A 23,641-nucleotide genomic window follows, 5' to 3' on the forward strand; every position below is an offset into this window, starting at 1 on the left:
AAATCAAACAACTAATAAAACCTAAACATTTGATCTTAATATATTTAACAGAAAAATATTGAATAGAAATCTTATATTTCCAAAGATATAAGCAGCAAGAGCAATCTAGAATGTCTACAGCTGAATTTAACCAGTTACATTTTTCAGTATGTCATCCTAAGATTTTACCATGTACACACTTTAAGTTGTCACTTGTTTTCTGTTTGTTTGTGCGTTTTAATGTTTTCTGCCTTTTCCTAAAAGCATGTTATCTTCATTCCTAAAAACATTAAAGTCAAAGAAATAACAATATCCTGTTTGCTCTTAAACTGGTAAAACTTCGTGGTCAGCTTTTGGAAAAGAGCCCAAGAGAGTCTGTGAATACAAGTGTAAAACAATTATGTTATCACAAAACAATTACAAAAATTTCTTCTGGTACGTCATCTTGTACAATTCCCTTTTCCTCCTATTTTTCCCAGCCCTTTGCAGGGCTTTCTTTGGATGTGTCCCCTTTCTCTCCCTCCCACTAACAGTGCACTGTCCTTCAATGTGTCCATGATTTCCTTATCTCAGGCTCAGCTATAGCAACAAGACAGGCTGTAACTTCTGAACCCAAATCAGTTCGGACGTGCTATGACTTCAGGACCTGTTCCAAGAGGCTAACAACACACCTGTAGGATCCCAAAAAACATAATGAGCCCAGGATACATCCAGGTAGGAGTCAGGATCCATGGAGGGCAGGTCTAAGGGGCAACACCTAGAAGCAGAAGTTCTAGTGAATATGGTAAATGTTACGGACACTGCTACTACCCTATCCTAAGGCCATAGCTGCCATCACTAATTTATCAGAATCATCCTCAACATGAGATTCAGGCAACCACCACCAATGCATTGGAATTGATATACTAATTGAGACCTATTAACCGTCCTTGTTCAAGGAAGTGCCGAATAAGGCTGGTACAGTACTTGTAGTTTCCTTTAGCATGGCTCCAAACAGACATTAAAACCTACAAGAGACAGATACGCGCCCTAGAGGAGGCAGTTGGGCATATCTAGGCCAAATGGAGCGACTGGAGTGAAAATCAGGAAGCCTAAACAGAATGAGAATATTCAGTGGAAATCAGCAGATGGTGGTAACATGATGAAAACAGTGATGCCTAGGGCAAAAGAAATTAGGGCAGTGAAACTAATTCCAGACCCACCTGCTGGTGGGTTTCAGCCTACCAACAATCTGCCAGCCAGGAGATTTTAATGCCCGGAGCAAAGCCATGCCAGCACAACACAGGCATACCAGTAGGCCTTTCGTTACGTTTCTGTTTTCTCTTAAATTCAATCACCACCTGCATGGCTAACATCAAATTCCACTTTTCCACCCTGGAATTTTATTCCCCAATTCAATTATTATAGCTGCCTGCAATGTCTTCAACGGATATTTCATTAGCAACACAAATAAACCATGGAAAAAGCATAGCGTCTCAGCTCTCCCCTGAAACTCTCCTTTAAAGTAACACTGTGGGCAATGGTCCCATTTCATACATAGAATGAAAACACAGAACCTCAGAATCGTCTAATTCTTGTCCACTTTTCCACCAAAACAAAAAGAAGGCCAAAGGAGCTGACCCAAGGGCCCACTGGGGGAGTCAGGCAGGAGACAGGCTGGACCATCTGGGAGAAGCTTGCTCTTGGAACAGCTGAGTGTGAAGTCAGGAGGCAGGAGGAATGCAGCCTGCGCAGCGTGAAAGAGACTGTGGACCATTGACAATCCGGGACAACATGAGTCCTGGCCTCGACAATCTCTTCATGACTCCTCAGGTAGAGGAGACCCATTCTCCAGCAGAAGTGTGGGGGTGAGTGCCAGGAAGGCTTGCACACTCTGTGAAAGAAGGCCTGTTGAGCATCCTTAAATGACTTTGGTGGAAACCACTCTGAGTTCTGAGTCACCGAGCTCTCTGAGCTCACGTTGTTAGAGAAGCAAACCCCACCTGGCCCTGGTCTGAATACTGACCCTGAGAAGGGCACCAGATTCCCTGCCTGAAAAACAAGATGGGCAGGGAGAAGAAGCTAACAGAGTTGAGGATTTTATAACAGAAAATGTTTGTTGAAGCAATGCCTTTCTTCTGTGATGGGGAAAAACAAATGGGAGAATTCTTGGATGTTCTCCCTACCTTGATTCCGAGGTGCAGGGCCTTCTCTGAGAATGTTTCTCTCCTGTATTCCCAGCCCCATCCTCTCAGCGTCCCAACCCTTCACTCACTGTCTGTTCCAGGGCTTCACAGCAGGGCCTTTACAGCTCTGTGGGCCCATCTGCCTCCAGCCAAACTCCTTTCCAACCTCTCCGCCTTTAAAGCTTGTAACCATTCAGATACTTCTGCCACCTCCTCTTCTTCCTGAAATGATGACTTTCTCTCTGGACTGCCTTCTTTCTTTTACCTCACAAGGTCACCATTAGCTCAGAAGCTCATACAAATTAGTTCAACAAATATTTATCAAGCTACCATGTGCCAGGCACGGTAGAAGCTTCTGCAGAGGCTGCTAAGATCCTGCCCTTAGGAATCTTTAGCCAAGAATGGTTATAACATAAAATACACACACACACAGAAACACGCAGAGATCCAAGTGAGTCAGAATAAACGCCCTGGATTCTTTGGGGCATCAAAGGATGGAGCGTTCACATCTGGTTGGGGGATCAGGAAAGGCTTCCTAGAAGAAAGAGCATTTGAGCTGTGACTTACAAGATGGGTTGGCAGGCAAGGTAAGAGTGAAGAATAACAAAGGAAAGGAATCATGAGCATTGGGAAGAAGAAAATCTCAGGACATACTGTTAACTAGTAAACACTCTAGTTTGGCTGAAATGCAAGTCCTGCCTTTATTTTCCAACTCTCATATTTGGCCTCATGAGCAGATGTGTTCCACAAGAGCAGTGGAACAGAATGGGTGCCGTTGGAATACCAATGACATACGTAGGTATGTATAGGAAGGCATTGAATGCCTTCCCTGAGAATGTTTCCTACATTCTCAAAGTCTTCATTTAATCAATGATTAGAGCAACAGTTTAGGAAAACTGATTTGGCCTAATATTGTCCCATATAAAGGCATGTTAGAAGCTCTGTGCCTGTCCTCCAAAAGAACATTGGTGTGTTTTAACGGTAGCCTTTAGAAAAGAGTGCTCTCACTCCTTGTTTAATAACCCAAACACAAAGCTAACAGTGGGCATTCCACATCCACCACTGGTGACAGGGCAGCACCAGGGAAAATATCTGTGCAGTCTCCGCTCTTGAGGGTGATGCTGCGAGAGTGCTGTGACCGCCAGATAGAAATGGATTTTGTTCTTTAGGAATACCAGGCACAAGACTGGGACTGGGGATATTTGCCCTAAGAACAAAGGGTAGAAAAGATCCGAGAATCAAAGCAAGAAGTCAGGTCCGATGGCAGAGCAAGACAAGCTGAGAGGATAGTTCCAAGGATGGGTGAAGTCTGTGATGTTGACAAGGGCTGTGAGGCCAGGAGAGAGGTGGAAAGGGTCAGAGGTTGAAGGGCAGGGTCTCTGAAGCAGCAATGGCAGCAGAAGCCACAGTAACTGAAACCTGTCCAGGCTCCCTTCACTCTTTTCTCTTGTTTCCCTTTAGACTTTTGACCTAGCTACCAGGCAAGTGCATAAGTTTTAGAAGGTGCTGGTACAGAATAAAGTATGTTCCATATGGAAAAAATTATTGAGTTTCCCATTAGTAAAAAAGCTCTGGTTTCTTCTGCCTGTTGAATAGTATAAAAATTACCTGCCCTTCTTCACAAGATGTTCGTGATACTTGGATAAAACGTAAGTATAAAGAATAGTTACAATGGAGTTATAATTATTTTGCAACTGCACCTACATATTGATAATCCAAGAATCAACCAATAAATATCAATAGCTTCCCATGCCCGCAACACTACCATAGGCCCTTTGAAGAGATCTGAAATATATTTAATATAAAATCAAATGTAAATATTTGGGAGAAATTCATTCAGATTTAAACTGTAGTGGGTTTCAAAGCACCTGGCCCTGGGACCTTTCTGAGAATGAAGAGACAACACCAAAAAAAAGAAAAAAGAAAAAAATCCTTTCACTTAATCTACAAATATTAGCCAACAAATATTTATTGACTGTCACTATCACATTCAGTGATTGCCATCCCATTCCCACACTGATAGGTGTCAGATACAGGCAGACAGAAAGAATTAAATTTTAAAAGCCCTCCTTATAATACAAAGATACATGGTCTTTCATTTTAATCCTGTTCAACTGTACAAATAATTCTCTATATTACCAAAGAAGCTATTTTTAACTCTTATATGGAAACAAAAAGATACATATCTGAGAGGTCACCCTATATCCAAGAGAGCAGTAATAAAACAAATATACGTTCTACGTTTTTTTCTACAACTCATATACACCCAAATATAAATTGTTTTCATTGATATGTTTAATTGTTCCTGATGTTTTTCACTAAGCGATATTTTAGAGAAAACAATTGAAACCTCATATAGATGGAGATGAAATATCTGGTTGGAGATGATATGAGGTCCTTTTGATCACTTGGAAGTAATTTCTGTTTTTTAACCTTGTGATGATGAATCGGGAAACAAATATGATGCAAAAAAAAGTAGATTGTTTATTTATTGTAATTACTTTTTATTCTGTCATAGAAAAAAGTATCAAAGGAGGTGAATAAGCCTGCCTTATTGCCGCTAAAGAAGAAACAATAAAATATAAAGGATCCCTACCTTAATGTAGCTTCAATGGGCAGCTCAAAAGACTGAATCTCAGCCAGGACATTCTCGTAGGTTTGATCTGGGTCTTCTTCCAACATTGCTCCATATGCCCCTGATTTTCCAGCAGCAGACATCAGATTTTGAGTGCAAAACAATTGTAGTTTATAAAAGAAGTGTAGTTTTCTTTATAATTATTATAAGGGTTCTCTGTTCACCCAAAGTCGCAGCAAAAAGCGAGCTCACTGTCTGACTTCATGCTATCAAAATCCTTGCTTCCAAGAATGTTGCACAGCTGTCGCTGTCCTGTCTCTACTTATAACATTTTACTTATTATTAACCTTGACACAGTTCAGAAAGTTCCTGCCTAATGCCTGCTATATTTATTTACTTGTTTCTCAAAGTAATTGCAACTTCAGTAAGATTAGAACCATTACACTATAAAAAGTTATTAAGTACGATTGACTTGTTAGGGCACATATTTGAGTATTATTTATGCTAAATACATAATTAAAGCTGTGTTCCTAGTTATTCTTGCAACTCTACCTTTGCCCACAAATCCAAGCAGGTAGCTTGTTCAGGAAAAATGTAACATCCTATAGGATATGATTTTGAGATCACTGGGCTAGTTCATTGGTCCCCATCTCCTTCACTTCTCCACCCTGCTCACTGCTGTATGAAGTGCCTCCATTATAGAGCCATGCCTTCTTTTGTGCCCTGTTCAAGTACAAAGGCTCAGGGAGGCAGTTAAATTTTAATCCTTATCAGTCACTTATACTTCATTATGAATGAGTTTGCCAGATCCTTTCTACAGAATAGACTTTGATGGGGAGGAAGAAAGCATGAAGATGCCGGAATGTTAAGGGGGCTGGTTGCCACTAACAGGAAGAAAGAGTGCGAGAAGTAGAGGCCCAAAATATCAAGGGAAAATGTGCCCTACGGCCAGCCCCAAGTAGGCCCCAAAAATTAAATGGGCATGTATTTTCCATTTCCATTTGCACTAGCTCTTCCTCAACTCTCAGTTTACCCTCATGTTTTCCTGTCCAGTACTAGAAAGGGGGTATGTCAAGGGACGAGTAGTGACATTCTTCCATATGAAGCTATTTTTTAAAAGGTTTTATCAGAATTTTTAATATTGCTCTGAAAAAAATTGAAGTTCTTTCTCTTAAAAATGTAGTATTCATTTAACCACAAAGCAGATGTCATTGATTGCATCAGTTTTCACTTCTCCCTGTATCCAGACCCTTGCCAGTGCCTCACTGCAGGAGCAGTGTTCCTCCGTGCCCCGTGACTTTGAGCTTAGCCATGTGACTTCTACTGGCCAGTAATCTACGAGCTGAAGTGACAGTACGTGAGCTCCAAGCCTAGGCTTTGTAAGGCCTCGCATATTTCTGTTTGCCCTCTTGCACCTCTGCCATCACCTGAGAAGAGCATGTGCCGGCTAGCTTGCTGGTCCCTGGAAGATGAGAGATACAGGAAGTGGAGTCATCCCCATTGACACGCAAAACTGCACAGAGCAGCATATATTCCCATCGCGCTGCAGCAGCCTGAAGCAGAGCTGGCCACTGGTGCCCGGATTAGGTCAGCCATGGCCCAGATGCCCCCATCACAGGAGCAATAATAAATGAGTGTTGTTTTTAGCCACTGAATGATGGGTTACTCAGGAATAGCAAACCAACGCAGCCTTCTTCACTTCAATTCCATTAATAGGCTCAACTCTTAGCCTTAGTTTTCCTCCATGGCAGGATGAAAGAAATGCAACAGGAAAAGGCCTAACACCATTTCTCCCAAGAAGAAGTAATGCTGCCCTCCTCTGAGACAACACAAAACAGTGATTTTCTATCTTGTGTTAAAGTCATTTATGTGCAAGGTATTTAATTTATACCAAATTATCAGATTATTCAAGAGCAAGATGTCTATTTGATTTATATTTGTATTCCCTTTAACACTTAACACGTTGCCCGTATACAGTAGGTGCTCAAGAAATACTTATTGAATGAATGAATGACAGCAGAAGCTACAAGCTAAGAGTTATGGTTGCCTTGTGAAGAAATTATGGTGGTCCAAATTATGTAAAAATCTGACAATTCTGGATTGAATTTATCAGAATCTGAGAATGCATAAATACATGATGACAAATCACTCTGGTCATGAGACCTGTGGTCATCACTTTACTACACTATAGAGAACAAATTTACAGGTAATGCCACACACCCATAAACATATAGCTGTGATGACCCATGTGATAACGAAATATCACATAGTTAAAAAATTAATTCTGGGGCCAGCCCAGTGGCACAGCGGTTAAGTTCACACATTCTGCTTCTCAGAGGCCTGGGGTTCACCGGTTCGGATCCCAGGTGCGGACATGGCACCGCTTGGCAAAACTCATGCTGTGGTAGGCGTCCCACATATGAAGTAGAGGAAGATGGGCACAGATGTTAGCTCAGGGCAAGTCTTCCTCAGCAAAAAGAGGAAGATTGGCAGCAGTTAGCTCAGGGCTAATCTTCCTCAAAAAGAAAAAAAATTAATTCTTCTCCCCACAAACCTCAAATTTTTATTTTTAAAATTTTCACACTTACAGAAGAGTTACAAGAATATAATCAACGGCCATATACCCTTCATCTGATTTACTAATTGTTAACATTTTGCCACGTTTGCTTTTTCTTTCTCTCTCTCTTTGTTTATTCAAGGGGATTTTATAATGTAAGCATGTGCTTTTAATATATATTGTGAGAAAACTGTATTAAACAGAGCATTTTTAGCATAGTATAACATTATACTACAAAGTAGTATAATTAACAAACCACAGTAGCTTTGACTTGTTATCACATAACTGTTCCTATTGCACAGCGCCGTCATCCTGTTCCGGTACAGCCAGTCCTGCCGGGAGATTCAAGGTCTTCCAACCTATGGGCCTGGCTGCCTCCTCCACTCCTCAGCTCTCCCCACCCCTCCTCTACTCCCATCCCTCTCTCTTCTGCTCCTCCCACTTCTGTTAAGTGAATTTTCTCTCTGCTTCTTACTTTCTTCTAAGCTGCGTAAGACACAGGCAACAACTTCCTGTTTCCACTGGCTAACCAGCATCTTCCTTTTATTCAAAACTTTCCTTGAGTGCCATTTCCTGCCGGAAGTCCACACAGATTGAATGAACAGGAGACGATCTCCTCCCGAGAGCAGCATTTAAGAAAAACAACCTCCCCCATCCCATAGTGCTGATAACAAATTCACCAAATAAGGGAAAGAAAAGGAGGAAATGGAAAAATTTTTAAACAGCCATATTCCAAGATGCCCATAAAAGAGAATGGTGCGTGTGTGACTGGAATGTTTCCATCTCAACCCTTAACCTCTCCTCCCAGCTGCAGCTAAAACTATTTGACTGCTTCGGAAGATCAAGCCTGACCATTGACAGAAGATGTTTAAGCAGCCATAGGCTAGTGGCTCTTGTCCCTCCCTGGCCCCAGGGCAATGCCTATAGACATTTTTGATTGTCATAACTGGACGTGAGTGTTACTGACATCCAATGGGTAGAGGCCAGAGATACTGCTAAATGACCTAAAATGTACAACACAGTCTCCCACAACAAAAAACTGTCCAGCCCAAAATGCCAGTAGTGCCAAGGCTGAGAATTTCTGCCTTAAGTTGATCTTTAGGACACATCATCAGGCTATGCGTCCTGTTGATATGACCCTGTTCCAGGGGCCCCTTCCTGGGCCTTTTTCTTTTGTCTCTGTAGCTGAGTCTCTATCTTATTAATCTTCTAGGAACCCTAGTCCTTCTAGAACTAGAAACCAACTTTTTTTTAAAGTAAATTAATTATTTAAATAAAATTCCCTCAGACTTTTGCCTTCTTCCCTCACCAAGACTAGAATCCCAGCCTCCTCACTCTGTACTGGAACCACTAGTGGAAAGCATTGTTTTCAGGGGTTTCACTGGCACAGGTGCCCCTTCTGCAATTTGCAGTCTCTAGGAAACATATATGGGAGCCTGGGGCAAGGCAGGAGTGGCCAGAGGGTAGGAGAAGGGTACTAAAAGGAGGTGGCCCAGCCTGACAGTTATCACCTTGTGTCCAGTTCTGTTCAGAGCCTTGGTGGAGTCTGAATTCCACCCTCCCACCCTCACCCCATACCTTCCTGTGGAAGTAGTTCTTTCACCTTTGTAGGTAGTTATCACACCTCTATATGTTTTGATGGGTCCACTAAAAAAAAAATCTCAGTAACCTAGGAACAGAAGAGAATTTCCTAATGTAACAAAAGAAGTCTGTCAAAAAAAAAACCCACACTGAAAACTCGACAGCCACATGTAAAAGAATGAAAATTGACCATTCTTTTTCACCATTCACAAAGATAAACTCAAAATGGATCAAAGACCTAAAGATTAGACCTGAAACTATAAGGCTTCTAGAAGAAAATATAGGCAGTACACTCTTTGACATCAGTATCAGAAGAATCTTTTCGGACACCATGTCTCCTCAGACAAGGGAAACAATAGAAAGAATAAACAAATGAGACTTCATCAGACTAAAGAGCTTCTTCAAGGCATGGGAAAACAGGATTGAAACAAAAAAACAACCCACCAATTGGGAAAAAATATTTGCGTGTCATATATCCAACAAAGGGTTGATCTCTATACTATATAAAGAACTCACACATCTCAACAACAAAAAAATCAAACAACCCGATCAAAAAGTGAGCAGGGGACATGAACAGACATTTCTCCAAAGAAGACATATGGATGACCAATAGACACATGAAAAGATGCTCATCATCACTAATCATCAGGGAAATGCAAATCAAAACTACACTAAGCTATCACCTTACACCCATTAGCATGGCAAAAATAACCAAAACAAAAAGTGACAAATGTTGGCAAGGTTGTGGAGAAAAAGGAAACCTCATACACTACTGGTGGGAATGCAAACTAGTGCAGCCACTATGGAAAACAGTATGGAGATTTCTCAAAAAATTAAAAATAGAAATACCATATGACCCAGCCATCCCACTACTGGTTATCTATCCAAAGAACTTGAAATCAGCAATTCCAAAAGCCCCATGCACCTCTATGTTCATTGCAGCATTATTTACAATAGCCAAGACGTGGAAGCAATCTAAGTACCCATCAACTGATGATTGGATAAAGAAGATATGGTATATATATACAATGGAATACTACTCGGCCATAAAAAAGGATAAAATCATCCCATTCACAACAACATGGGTGGACCTTGAGGGTATTATGTTAGGTGAAATAAGCCAGATAGAGAAAGACAATCTCTGTATGACTGCACTCATGTGTGGAAGTTAAACATGTAGACAAAGAGAACAGACTAGTGGTTACCAGGGGAAAGGGGGATGGGGGGGTGGGCACAAAGGGTGAAGGGGTGCACCTACAACAGGAATGACAAACAATAATGTACAACTGAAATTTCACAAGGTTGTAAATTATCATAATCTTAATAAGTGGAAAAAAAAAAACCCCACACTAACATCATATTTGACAAAACGTTAAACACTGGCCTCCACTGTTCAGGAAAACAACAATCACCACCTCTATTCAAAATTGACCTGGAAGTCCTAGCCAATGCAATAAGGCAAGACAAAGAAATAAAAGATATAAAGATTGATAAGAAAGAAGAAAAACTAACATTTACAGAATATATGTGTATACATAGAAAACATAAATGGATCAACAAACAGAATTCATGAGTAAATTTAGCAAGGTTTCTAGATTAAAAAGTTAAATATGTCTATATATCAGTTGCAATTAAGAAATGAAATACACAATCAATACCATATACAATAGCATCAAAGCACACCAAATATCTAGGAATTTGATGTGTACCTGACTAGGATTTTGGAGTCTTTTGGGCCATGGCTGAAAGTGCTAACTGAGTCATGAAACATTAAGGAATGACAAGGCCCAAGATTTCAGAAAGGTAGAACAAGGGTAACCAAACTCAGTGGGACCAGAGGTCAGCATTGAGTTAGGGGCCTGTAAGATGAGCAAAAGCACAAGAAAACCAGGAGCAGCCAGGGTGTGGGAACTCCTGAGCAATTACCTAGAATGACCTTTAGCTTTTGCCCTTTGCTTTTATGGACTCGTTTCATATGTGAGTGGATGTTCTAGCTTTTAGGATTGGGGTGATGCCACAGGTAGCAGCAGCTCTTCATATATCATCTGCCATGCTGCCTCATCATACAAATCCAGTGGTATAACTTGAAATACAGGAACACTGCCCAGGTATGATATGTGTGCATAGGAATTTTCCACTTCCTACCCCATAAAACTCAATGTGTGAACTTCTAATCCCCCAGAAATGGTGAGTTGCATTTACCTGGTCCTCTTTTGCCCTACTGGGTATATTCTCTGGCCAGCAACAAGCTCTCCTAGGCCAGCATCGTCACTTTATTACACATGCACACACATACACCTTCTCTAAAATCATAGCCTTTTGGAATGGAAGCATCATCTTCAGAGCCCTAAAATTGAGCCAAGGAGATATTTTTTTAATTGCCTAAGATTTTCATGTTAGCAGCAGAACAGAGACTAGAATGTAAACCTCCTGACTTAGTCCAGTGCTCTTCCACTGTGCTGTGCTGATTTTTATTTCTCTATAACTATACCCCATGATGACTAGCCCCTTTGGTGAGCAAAGAACTATAATTCAATCAGAAATAATAAACATATTTTTTAACAAACATCTACACAGCAATTCACATATGCCAGACATCCTTCTAAGCATTTTACAAATATAAAAATATTTAATCCACATAACACCCTAGGAGGCAGATTATTATTATCTTTATTTCATAAGAAAAAAGAAACTGAAGCAAAGAGAAATTAAATAACTTGCCCTAGGTCACTCAGCTGATAAGTGGCAGAGCTGGTTCTAGAACTCTGTATTTACCAACTACCTTAAGTGCCTCTAAGACATATGAGTAACACTGGTAATGCAGAGTGTCAAAGAAAGAAGACTCTAACTCAGTAACATTTAGAAGGGATAAATGTCAAGTCCTATGCTTGAGCTAAAGCCTGAGGAGTTTAATTCATTCAATATTCAACACCTACTTTAGTACAGTTATATAGATGCGTGTATGCATATATATGTACATAGGGATATTTCCTTCTGTCAAGGAGACAGCAGTCTATATGGGAACGAGATCATTTTAATATAGTATATTTAAGTGCCATGAAAGAGACATTCATAGGCTGCCGCTGTGGGAGCACAAAGGAAGAGCATCTAATCAGCCTTGGGGAAGGGGTGGGAGGCTTCTTTAAGAATATGATGTCAGAGCAACACTAGCAGGCAAGCAGAAATTTCCCAAGTGAAGGAGGGAAAGAGGCAAGAATATCTCAGACAGAGAGAACAGCATGAACAAAGATGTGGAGCAAAGATTGTTGACCATAAACTTACAAGTCAATTGTGTGATCCAGCTGCTAAAAGTCTAGTGCAATCTTAGGCTGCATTAATAACAGTACAGCGTTCAGGCCAAAGAAGCTATAATTCAATTGTATTCTGTGCTGATCAGACCAAACTTGGAGGGTTTTTTTCTGAGTACCACCTTTTAATTTGTTGTTAGTGTCTTCAAGTGGATTCCCACTCCTAGCGACCCTGTGTACAGCACAGTAGAACCCTGCCCGGTCTTTTTACATCATCTTCTCATCTTCCAGTGCTATATCAGACAATGTTCTGCTGCTATTCGTAGGGTTTTCATGGCCAATTTTTCTGGAAATGTGTGGCCAGGTCCTTCTGCATAGTTTTTCTAGCCTAGAAGCTCCACTGAAACTGTCCACCATGGATGACCCTGCTGGTATTTGAAATACTGGGGGCATAGCTTTCAGCATCATATCAACAGGTGGTGTAGTTCTCTGACCGGGAAACCAACCCGGGCCCTGGCAGTGAAAGCACTGAATCTTAACCACCAGACCACTAGGGCTGGTTACCACCTTTTAATAGAAATGTGATTAACACAAAGTGCATCCAGAGGAGACTTTTGTTCATTCAAATAATATTTATGGAAACTCCACCATAACGAGACTGTGATAGGCACTGTGGGAGTTACACAGAGATGAATTAGGCACACACCCTGCTTTTAAGAATGATCTACAAGGGGCCGGCCCCATGGCCAAGTGGTTAAAGTTCCCCGCACTCTGCTTCTGTGGCCCAGGTTTGTGGGTTCAGATCCGGGGCATGGACCTACTCCACTCATCAGCCATGCTGTGGAGGCATCCCACATACAAAACATAGAAAGATTGTCACAGATGTTAGCTCAGGGTGAATCTTCCTCAAGCAAAGAAGAGGAAGATTGGCAGTGGATGTTAGTTTAGGGAAATCTTCCTCAGCAAAAAAAAAAAAAAAGAAGAAGAATGATCTACAAGACCTCATGCTCTGCCTCTCCTCTCGCCCCATTACTTCCCTGATCTCATCTCCTGCTACTCACCTCCTGTTCATTCCACTTCAGCTACACTGGTCTCTTCAATTTTCAATGTTCCTCAAAGTATGCCAGGCCTGCTTCACTTCAGGACTTATGCTCTTGCTTGCCCCTCTTTCTGAAATGCTCTTGTTCTGATATCCACTTGGCTCACTCCTTCACTTCCTTAAGGCTTTACTCAAAAGTCACCACCTCAGTGATGCCTTCACTGGAAACATAATCCAACATCTTGACTTTGATCTGGCACTCCCTATCCCCATCCCACCCCTTCTGCTTTGTTTTTATCTTTTAGTAACTTACCACCTTTGAACATCCTGTACACTTCGCTTATCTATCTTGTTCAGCATCTTTCTCTCCTCTTAGAATGTAAGATTAATGAGGACAGGGAATTTTTTCTGTTTTGTGCACTGATGTTTCTCCAGGGCCTAGAACTGTGACTGGCAACATTCAAATATTTGCTGGCTGGCTGGATGGATGAATGAATAAATGAAGAAACATACAAATGAGAAAGAAGAAAAATAAATACATGAATAATTTCAATATACGAAGTCAAGAGATGAGTGCTAGAAAAGAGGAAGGGATAAAAATGTCAGGAAGGGCAACCTAACTGCCCATTGGAAGATGAATGGATAAACAAAATGTGGTACAAATGTGAAGTGGAATATTATTCAGCCTTAAAAAGGAAAGATATCCCGTCACATGCTCCAGTATGGATGACCCTTGGGGACATTATACTAAGTGAAATGAGCCAGTCACAAAAAGACAAATACTGCATGATTCCACCTAAATGACGTGTCTAAAATAGTCAAATGCATAGAAACAGAAAGTAGAATTATGGTTGGGGAAAAAAGAATGGGGTAGAGGGAAATGGGGAGTTGTTCCGACGGATATAGAATTTCAACTTTGCACAATGAAAAAATTCTGGAGTCTTTTTTCACAACAATGCGAATATACTTAACATTACTGAACTGTACCCCTAAAAATAGTTAAGATGGGTTTTAAAAAATACCAGGAAGGTTCAGAAAAGAATAAAATATCTATGTAGGAGGGGAACTGGGACTGAGAATTGAAGAATGGGTACTATTCTGGGGTAGTAAAAGCACTCATAGCCAATTCATATGCAAAGCAGTTGGAATGGGGACCCCAAATGCAGAGAGTGTGGCTGGAGTGGTACACGAGGGCTCTGTGCTGGAGACAAGTGTGGAGATGGAGAGGTAACAGAGATTGGGCCCTTATTGTTGTTTTGCTGCTACTGTGGCTATACCCACAGCAACTAACATGATGGCTGGCACAAGATAGGTGCTCAATAAATATTTGTTCAGTAAATAATCTTGACACAGCAGAACAGTGCTTTGTAAGTAATGGGCAACCAATAAATATTTAATCATGGTATCACAGAGTTTATCTTACAAAGGCTATTTAAAGTAAAATGTGTAGTTAAAAGTTGTTTTAGTTATATTAGTGTTATTATTTCAACATTAGAAAATCTTTTAAGATACTTAATTTTTTTTTTAAAGATTGGCACCTGAGCTAACAACTGTTGCCAATCTTTTTTTTTTTTCTGCTTTTTCTCCTCAAATCCCCTCAGTACCTAGTTGTATATCTTAGTTGTGGGTCCTTCGAGTTGTGGCATGTGGGACGCTGCCTCAACATGGCCTGATGAGCAGTACCATGTCAGCACCGAGGATCTGAACCTGCAAAACCCTGGGCCCCCGAAGCTGAGCGCGCAAACCTAACCACTCGGCCATGGGGCTGGCCCCATAATCAGTTACATCTTAAAACTACAGAATTATATTTTCAGGAGACTCACAGCAATATGGTTTGTTACATGAAAGTTAGTAAGTCCATTCTACATTTTCTTCTATCACCTTCAAAATTCAGGATGTAATATTTCATTACAAAAAGCATTTTGGTCTTTCAATGGATCTGTGTTTTCTCAATAAACTATATTCCTACAGTTCTTTGAAGAATAAAATTTTTAAGTAATTAATAAAATAGTTTTTAAAACTCTGTTCTAAATTTCTGATATAACTCAGCACATTTTCTGTTTATAAAATCATAGAGGACATGGTGTTTCTGTGAATATTATAATATCACTACAGTTTTTTTGAACTTTTATTCCCTGGAACATGCCATGGTTTTGTACATCTCTGAACCTTTATACGTGCTGCTTCCTTTTTCTAAAATGCCTTCCCCAAACTTATTTTTTTGTGTGTAACATGAAGATAATAATAGTATGCCCTACCTCATACAGTTGTAAAAATTACATGACTTTTAAGCATTTATTAGGTAGATCGCTGTGGAGAGGGCACATGATGAGCATCAGTAAGTGTCAACTGTTGTTATTACTACAGTGATGTGTTACTAAATGACGGGGATACGTTTTGAGAAATGCATAGTTAGGCAATTGCATTTCTGTGCGAACATCATTCAGTGTACTTACACAAACCCAGATGGGATAGCCTACTACACACCTTGGCTATATGGTACTAATCTTATGGGACTGCATCGTACATGCGGTCTGTCGTTGACAGAAACGTCATTATGGGGAACATGACTGTACTTGTCTTTCCAGGCCTATTCAAATGCTAGCTCATGTAGAGTGATTTGTTGCTATCTCCCATAACTCTTTTGAACATGTCTTTATCAAAGCTCTTATTCCTTAGTATTTTTTTATGTATTAATCTACCTTACTGGACTACAAGCTACACAAAGGCAATGAATCTGCCTTAAGCTTCTTTAGAATCAAAGCATCTAGCATGACGCTAGGCACGCACTGGGCATGTCCTGAATGATTGCTGAACAAATGGAAGACTTAAGCATGCTCTGATGAAAACAATAATGAATCTCCAAAACAAATATCAGTAGTGTTTACTGTTTAGTCAAATTGACACTTTCCAATTTGACAAGAAAATTCTAGGCTAATTATTTTAATTAACTGTGATTATTTCTTTTCTTTATTTTCGTACAAATCTGGGGTTTCATTAAGAGAAGCAAAGTAAAATACTACCACCTACATTGTCTGTTTCTCTGAGTTTTCAATAAACGTAATTGCTATAGTAGAAATAGCTTCACCAAGTAAATACTTGAGCCTTATACCTCTTCTGTTGTTATGTTAGGGTGTTTTGATTGAAACTTCTTAGGACGCCCTTGTTGATCTTTTCCCAAGTGTAAATTTTGTATATTTTCACCCTGGCCAATATAGAATCAAGTCTCTGCCCTATTGTCATAGGGCTAGATTATGGCGCTACCTAGTGGTCAACTTTTGGCACGTAGTTCATTGAAACTGGCTTGTGCTCACATGAGTTTTAATCTCATTTTTTAGATTGGCAATTGTGAACTGTCATTACAAACCACTAAATATCTCGCTCTCTTTTTCTAGTATTTTTGGCAACTATTCTACATGTCATTTATCCTCCGTTCATCTAGTTCAGATTCTTCAGCAGAACTGAGAATTTAAAGACATGCTACAGGCCGATTATCAAGCTGCCAAAAATAACCTTTTGTCCCACAGAAAAACCGGGATCTTCACAGTCAGAATGCAGGACACTAACTTCTTTGGGCCATGCTCTGAGAGGACAGGCTACCGTGGGCCCCATATGAGTCCCCACTCATCTGGCAGGCTGCCCTTGACGAACGCACCCCTCCTTCGCACACATTCTTCTAAACAATCATTCTCTTTCCCCTCTTTTGAAACCAAACAATTCTCTCAAAAATATGGTTTCAGGCATAAAATAGGAAATAGTACTAAACAAACGGAAATGTTTTGCTTTAAATACTGAAGCCATTTGTTTACATTAAGAAATAGTTTGCATTCAAAGCCCATAATTGAAAAGAAACATGAATCATCAATCACAAGGGGACTTTATAGATAAGAAATAAGCGCTGGCCCGAACGATTGTATTAAACATGAGCAGTTCTTCTTGGGAGCTTTTGCTGAGTCATTTTTCAGGAAGTGGGTTGTCCAGGGAGATTTCTACAGGAGGAACAATTGACAATATTTTCATATTAATAACCTCCAGTTACTTTATTGTTCTCAGAACTTTTGTTAATGAGCATTTTCCTGTTCGGTGAAAAAGAATTAATCAAAAGACAAAGCCTAATGTGATTTATTTTTATGTGTTTTCAGTTCTTTTCTTCTGTGATATTAAATGTATTTAACTAAGAGCTGTAAAACGTCTTCGTTACTGAGCATAATATGAAGAAATATTTTGTTCTGGATCTTTTTTTTTTAACATATGCGCTATAGCACATGTTGGATACATTCCTCAGAGTGATTTCAAATAATCTTTTTGGATTCAAATTCCCTTCAAGGCAGCAGCAATGTTTCTCCTTGATGGTTTGGAGCTTCTACTGCTCAACTCCTTCTGAGATTGCTCTCAGTTACCCCTCAGATAAGGGACAATCAGTGTGGGCTCCTGGAGACCAATTAAAAGATTAGACCATTCACACAACAGCCCTTCAGAAAACTCTCCAGCGGAACAGTAGAGAACACACAGGGTCAGTGTGCTCCTGGACAATCCTGAGTGTACACACTTTGGAGCCAGATCCACAAGCACTGAGCATCTCTCTCTCTTAGCTTATGAATGAGGGTTTGTGACAAGGGGCTGAAGTCACCTGCCTGTGGGGTTGGGGGAGGTAAACTGTGAAATAAGATCATTGGGTGATTATGATTCCTCTTAAATATAAATAATATATTTGTATTATTTATATAAATATAAATAATTATCACAACTTGTTGTCCTGATTTAACACAAATACATCTCCCAAATCTGCCCCGACTCCCCCTGCCCCAAGAGAAGCCCTGGTGAGGAAGCCTCACTGCCATGCGCCACGCAGCTTTCCTTCTGTACTAGGCGATAAGCAAAGTGGGTCCAGCTATGCAGGCAGGGACCAGGATTAAGTAGGCTTCTGTGTGGTGTAGCAGTTACATGCACAGACTCTGGAGGTGAACTGCCTGGGTTCAAATCCTATTTCTGCTACTTATTAACTATGTGACGTTGGGCACATCTTTGTTCCTGGAGTTTACATATCTACATAATCGACAAGCTCCTATCTCATAGATTTCTTGGGGAGATTACATTAATTAATGCAAATAAAGTCTTCAAAACAGTGCCAGGAAGGTAAAAAGCACTATATAGAAGTGTAATGTTATGCCATTGCTTAACAAGGAACGATGTTACGAACCATCGAGGATAATTTTTTGGTTTTTTTAAATCAACTGGTTTACAATTTTGTTATGGCGAGTAGTATTGTTCTTCTATTTCTTTTCAAACTGATACACGTAGATATTTCTCTGATGCTCAATGGTCAGAGTTTCGAAAATGCCTGTGATCCATAAAAATGTTAGGAGCCTACAATGCTCATACGTTTATTTTAAAGCTATTTCCTGTGTACTGATCTTTTTGTTTTGTTAATTTACTCTTTCATCTTTAAAAAGAAAACTGTATACTTAAGAACCGACTATGTTCCAAGTCCTTGAGCAGTCCATAGGTCAGTGGAGAAATTTCTCCTTTATTCCAATCAGATTGAGAGTGGGGGAGTCTGGGAGTGAAGCACCTGTAGTCCACACCCAGGATGGCACACACCTGCTGGGAGAATTCACCTTTGGGCCTCAGGGTCAGGCTTTGAATGCAGATCTGTCTAACTGTAGGGCTCATATCCACTATGGGATACTGCCTCCCTGGCTCATTGGAACTTCACAACCCAGAACCATCCTTTGTACCTGAATCCTAGAATCTTCCATTCTATGTGCAACTCCATGGGTAACCACCTGTTTGTTTGGTCTACTCAAAGCTCCTGAAGTTTGTTTTTAGGAGTGAAAAGAAGAATCAACATTAGAAAAAGAACCCCAAATCCTAGGGAAAAACCTCAAAAGAAAAAGGATTAAATGCACATTTAGCTCTTTGCTGCTTTGACATTCCCTGACAATCACTGAGAAGGACTCTACAGTGGAGAAAGGGGAAAGCTGCCATTTTCTTGTGATTTTTCTTAATATCTCCCTGGATGCTTCTTTTCAGCCTCCTTCCCAGGTTTCTTTTCGTCAGTCTGTCCCTTAAATGTAGTTGTTTCCCAGGAATCTGTCCTCAACTCTCTTTTCTTCTTACTCTAGCCTCTTGTGAGTTATTTCCACTTGTGTGTTGACAAGTCCCGAATCTGGATCTACAATTGGGCTCCGCTCCTAAGCTCTAGGCTTCATTTCTAACAACCTAACAACAACCATCTCCACCAGAATATCCTGTCCCACTAGCACTTGACATGCAACATGTCCAAAACTGAACTCAGTAACTTTCCTCTCTGTCTCAGTCCATTTAGGCTGCTATAAACAGAATACCACAGATTGGGTGGTTTAAACATCTATTTCTCACAGTTCTGGAAGGCTGGAAAGTCTAAGATCAAGGATCTGGCCGATTCAGTGTCTGATGAGAACCTGCTTCCTGGTTCTTTATGGCTGTCTTCTCACTGTGTCCTCATATGGCAGAAGGGGCAACAGAGCTCTCTGGGGTCTCTTTTATAAGGATACTAGTCCCATTCATGAGGGCTCCACCCTCATGACCTAATCACCTGCCAAAGACCCACCTCCAAATACCAACACATTGGAGATTAGGTTTCAGCATATGAATTTTGGGCGGACACAAACATTCAGTCTATAGCACTCTCTTCCCACTTTAAGCCAATCTTCATACACCCAACACTCACCTACTAATAACGATGATATGCTCAACATAGATATTCCCAACTTTCTCTTGCTCTCGAAATCAATCTCTTCCTATCTCTGATCTATTAGCTCTGAGCCTGGTCACCTCTGGGCCTTTGTAGGTGCTGTTCCTTTTATCTAGAATGCCTTTCCATCTGCCTACCTGGTAAACAAGTGTCTCTCTATTCTTCAAGACTCCTCACAGACAGCTCCTTCCTCAAAGCCACCCTAGGTTCCAGATTTTACTTCACATAAGACATAATTTGGGCAGGGGACACATATAGTTTATTTCCAATACTAAGCTATGAGTTCTTTGAAGACCACCTCTAGGCCTTATTTACCTTTGAAGTTCTTAGAGCACTTACTGCAGGACCTCACACACAGAAGTCGTCAATGTATGTTACTATAATATCAATTAATTAATGAATTAAAAAGGAATTGGTGCATTTTAGAGTGGAAAGTTATTTTTTTCTTCCACTCATTCTTTATCTTGAAATTTCCCATTACCTACTATCACTTTTCTGGATTGGTCACCACTCAAAAATTTTGATGTTGTAAACAGTCTATCTCACAAAAATGTTTTGGCATATATTTGGTTTATAAGGCCTGACACAATCTGGCCCCTTACAAGGACACCTATTGTACAGTAAAAACTGAGGGAATGATTAATGTGAATTCCTTTACTTCAAACACTCTATGATAAAAAGAAAAGTTTCCATTTATACCAGGTTTTACAGGGCTGTGGTTCAATAGGTGATCTGTATGCTTCCTTTTTACTTCCAAACACATGTGTTCCTTTGTTTCTCAGGAAGTAATCATCATGTAGCCATGGAAATCGACGAGTGCAAAGGAAATGTTGCAGGGGAATAATGAAGCCAACTGACTCAACTCCACAAAAGTTGGTCACATCCTAAAATAATTAAAATACAACATCCAAAAGCTCTTAGAGGAAGTGTTAATTGGTGCTTGGTATTTTGACAATAACTTGTACAGTATGTGAAAGCATTTCAAAAATTCTAAAGCATTTATAAAATGTAATATATTATCAAGACGAATGAACAAATATTTATTGAGTGACTACCATGAACTAGGCCCTTTCACATCTATTCACACATTTTATCATCTCAACAGCCCTACGGAATAGCTATTTTTGACATTATTTCCATTCTATAGATTAAAAAACTTAGACACTGAGTAGTTAAAAGACTTGCCCAGAGACTAGTAAGTGAGAGAGAGCATTTGAAAGAACATGCCCTTTCTACCTCTCAAAATTCATCTTAGAGATGGATGTTGCCCAGATCCCATGGCCTGACTCTCAGGAGGAACTCAACACAGAACAAATCACCTCCCAACTAACTCTCCACTCTTGTCAGTGAGATTTCACTGTATCTTTCTCTGCTTCGGTAGTCATTTATATGTCATCAGCATCACATCAGTAAAATTCAGACACAACGGACAATCCTATTATTCTCTTTTTCTTATAGTAGATTTTGTAATGTTGAAATCTTCATAAAGATTCAAAGTTTGTGTTATGTGGAAGTTTGTATTGTAATGATGTTTCAATGGAAGGAATTGAGATTGGTAACAGTATTTTCATCTTTAAAGATTTAAAGTAATGGAGCTTACTGTAGGGGAAACCTATGGATTCAGTCTCATTACTTTATAATCCATACCTTATATTTCATACATTTTATATTATTAAAGTCCTATACTGTTCAGCATAAATTTATCGTTACCCACTTATTTTTTTAATGTTTTTATTTAATTTATTTATTTATTTATTTGAAGAAGATTATCCCTGAGCTAACATCCATGCCCATCTTCCCCTACTTTACATGTGGGACGCCTGCCACAGCATGGCTTGACAAGCGGTGCGTAGGTCCACACCCACAATCTGAACTAGGGAACTCTGGGCCGCCAAAGTGGACTTAACCACTGCCCCACTGCACCACCGGGCTGGCCCCCTTACCCACTTATTTTTGACCAATCACATTTAGTTCAACACAGAAGAAGTTCCCTTAGAAATGCCAGGTGTACAAACTCAATTCCAAAACTTTGGTTACTCCATTACTGACAGTGGTAGGAACAAATGTGTCAGACAAAACATTGAGGAAACTTGCTTTATCACAAGCAACCAATCACTGTCATTTACTGAGGACCAGTTTTGTCCTCAGCACTATGCCAGGTTCTGTAAAAGATCCAGAAGAAATACATGACAATATGAATTGATAGGACTTATATTAGGCTTCTAGTCATAGAGAAAAGACTACGGTGGCCTCTGTTCTATCATGTAAAAGAGTCCAGTACAGACTAGGATAGTCTTGGCTGGTGTGGCAACTCCGCAAAGTCATTAGATACCTAGACTGCTTTTATCTTTCTGCTTCCTATCTTTAGCAAGTGGCTTCCATACTCAAGGTCATCTCAGGGTTCAAAAACGCTGCTGGAGCTTCAGCCATCAAGTCATTAATCCAGGCAGCAGGAAGGAGGATAGGGCAAGGTCAAAAAGGATGTCGACTAGCTGTGTGTCCCCCTTGCTTAGGAGTTGTCCTGGAAGTTCCACCCAGCAACTTCAGCTTTTATCTCATTAGTCAGGACTTAGTCACATGGTCACACCTATCTGCACATGAAGCTGAGAAAGATAGATGGAAAGATCCTTGGTCACAACGCCATTTTGAATGTAGTTAGGATTCTATTACTAAGGAAGAATGGAATGAATAGGGAAATGGATATAAGGGAGGTGCCTACAGTTGCAGCCACCAAAGGTGAAGAGGCAGAGGGACAGTAGAGCCCAGACAAGAGATCAAAGTTTTCAAAATGAAGAATAATTGAGTTTGAATCGCAGCTCTGCTACTTACCAGATGGAGCAGAAACAGCAGGACCAGCTAGAAGGTGATCTGGGCCAGGGGTTTAGTAATGGAGATAGTGAGAAGCGGTCAGATTCTGAATATATTTTAAAGGTAGAGCCAACAGAATTTGTCAATGGATTAGAATGTAAAGTATTAGAGAAAGAGGAGTCAAGGGTGATGCCAAGATTTTTTTGTTTGTTTAAGTAACTGGAAGAATGGAGTTGCCACTTACTGAGAAGCGAAACACTACGGGAGGAGCAGGGTCTGAATGAGGGTGGAAGGAGATCAGATGCTTAAATATTTAGTAGACATCAAAGTGGAGATGTTAAGTTGGAAGTTGGACAAATGGTCTGGAGCGCAGGGAAGTGGTATGGACTGGAGATATAAATTTAGAAGTAATCAGTATATATAGTGTTTAAAGCCCTGAGATGGGATGAGATCCCGAAGGTAGTGAGTGTAGATGGAAAACAGAAGAGATCCTAGGACTGAATCCTGGGGCACTCTAACATAGAGAGGTCAACGAAACTAAAAGAACAAGATAAGAAGAATGAGAAGCAATGAGGTAGGTGGAAAACCGGTAGTGTAGTGGAAACCATGTGAAGGAATTATTTTATATGAAAAGGGAGAGACTGTTTCACCTACTGCTGATGGTCAAGTAAGATGAGGACTGAAAATCCACCACTGCCTTTGTCGTGGTTGCCTTATAGGAGTAGTTTCAGTGGATAGCAGGGGTAAGAGGAGAAGAAACCAGAGAAGAATTGGAGACAGCAACTAGGTAGAACTTTTTTGAGGAATTTTGCTGTAACAGGAAGGAGAGAAATGGAACAAGGGTAAACTGGAAGGAGAAGGGGGATAAAGAGAGAGGGGTTTTTTTGATCATGAAAGAGTGCTCATATGTACTGAGAAAAAGAGGGGGAAATTGATGATACAGGAGAGAGTGG

General features: G+C 40.3%; 1 protein-coding gene across 6 annotated transcripts in view; it reads right to left on the reverse strand.

Moving 5' to 3' along the window:
• The window catches only part of EXOC6 (exocyst complex component 6), a 206,662-nt gene extending 201,602 nt beyond the window's left edge, over nt 1–5,060 (reverse strand). For 3 of the 6 annotated variants that reach the window (XM_070609809.1, XM_070609836.1, XM_070609906.1), the window contains exon 1: nt 4,741–5,025. In XM_070609809.1, coding sequence (XP_070465910.1) covers nt 4,741–4,862 — 122 coding nt within the window. In that variant the 5' untranslated portion in view covers nt 4,863–5,025. Of the gene's footprint in view, nt 1–4,740 lie in introns of all 6 variants that reach the window. The other 3 variants (XM_070609826.1, XM_070609930.1, XM_070609863.1) reach the window with 3 other exon arrangements.
• Nucleotides 5,061–23,641: the final 18,581 nt, after the last annotated feature.

Source organism: Equus przewalskii, chromosome 1 (assembly GCF_037783145.1).
Source record: "Equus przewalskii isolate Varuska chromosome 1, EquPr2, whole genome shotgun sequence".
NCBI classification, from domain to species: domain Eukaryota; kingdom Metazoa; phylum Chordata; class Mammalia; order Perissodactyla; family Equidae; genus Equus; species Equus przewalskii.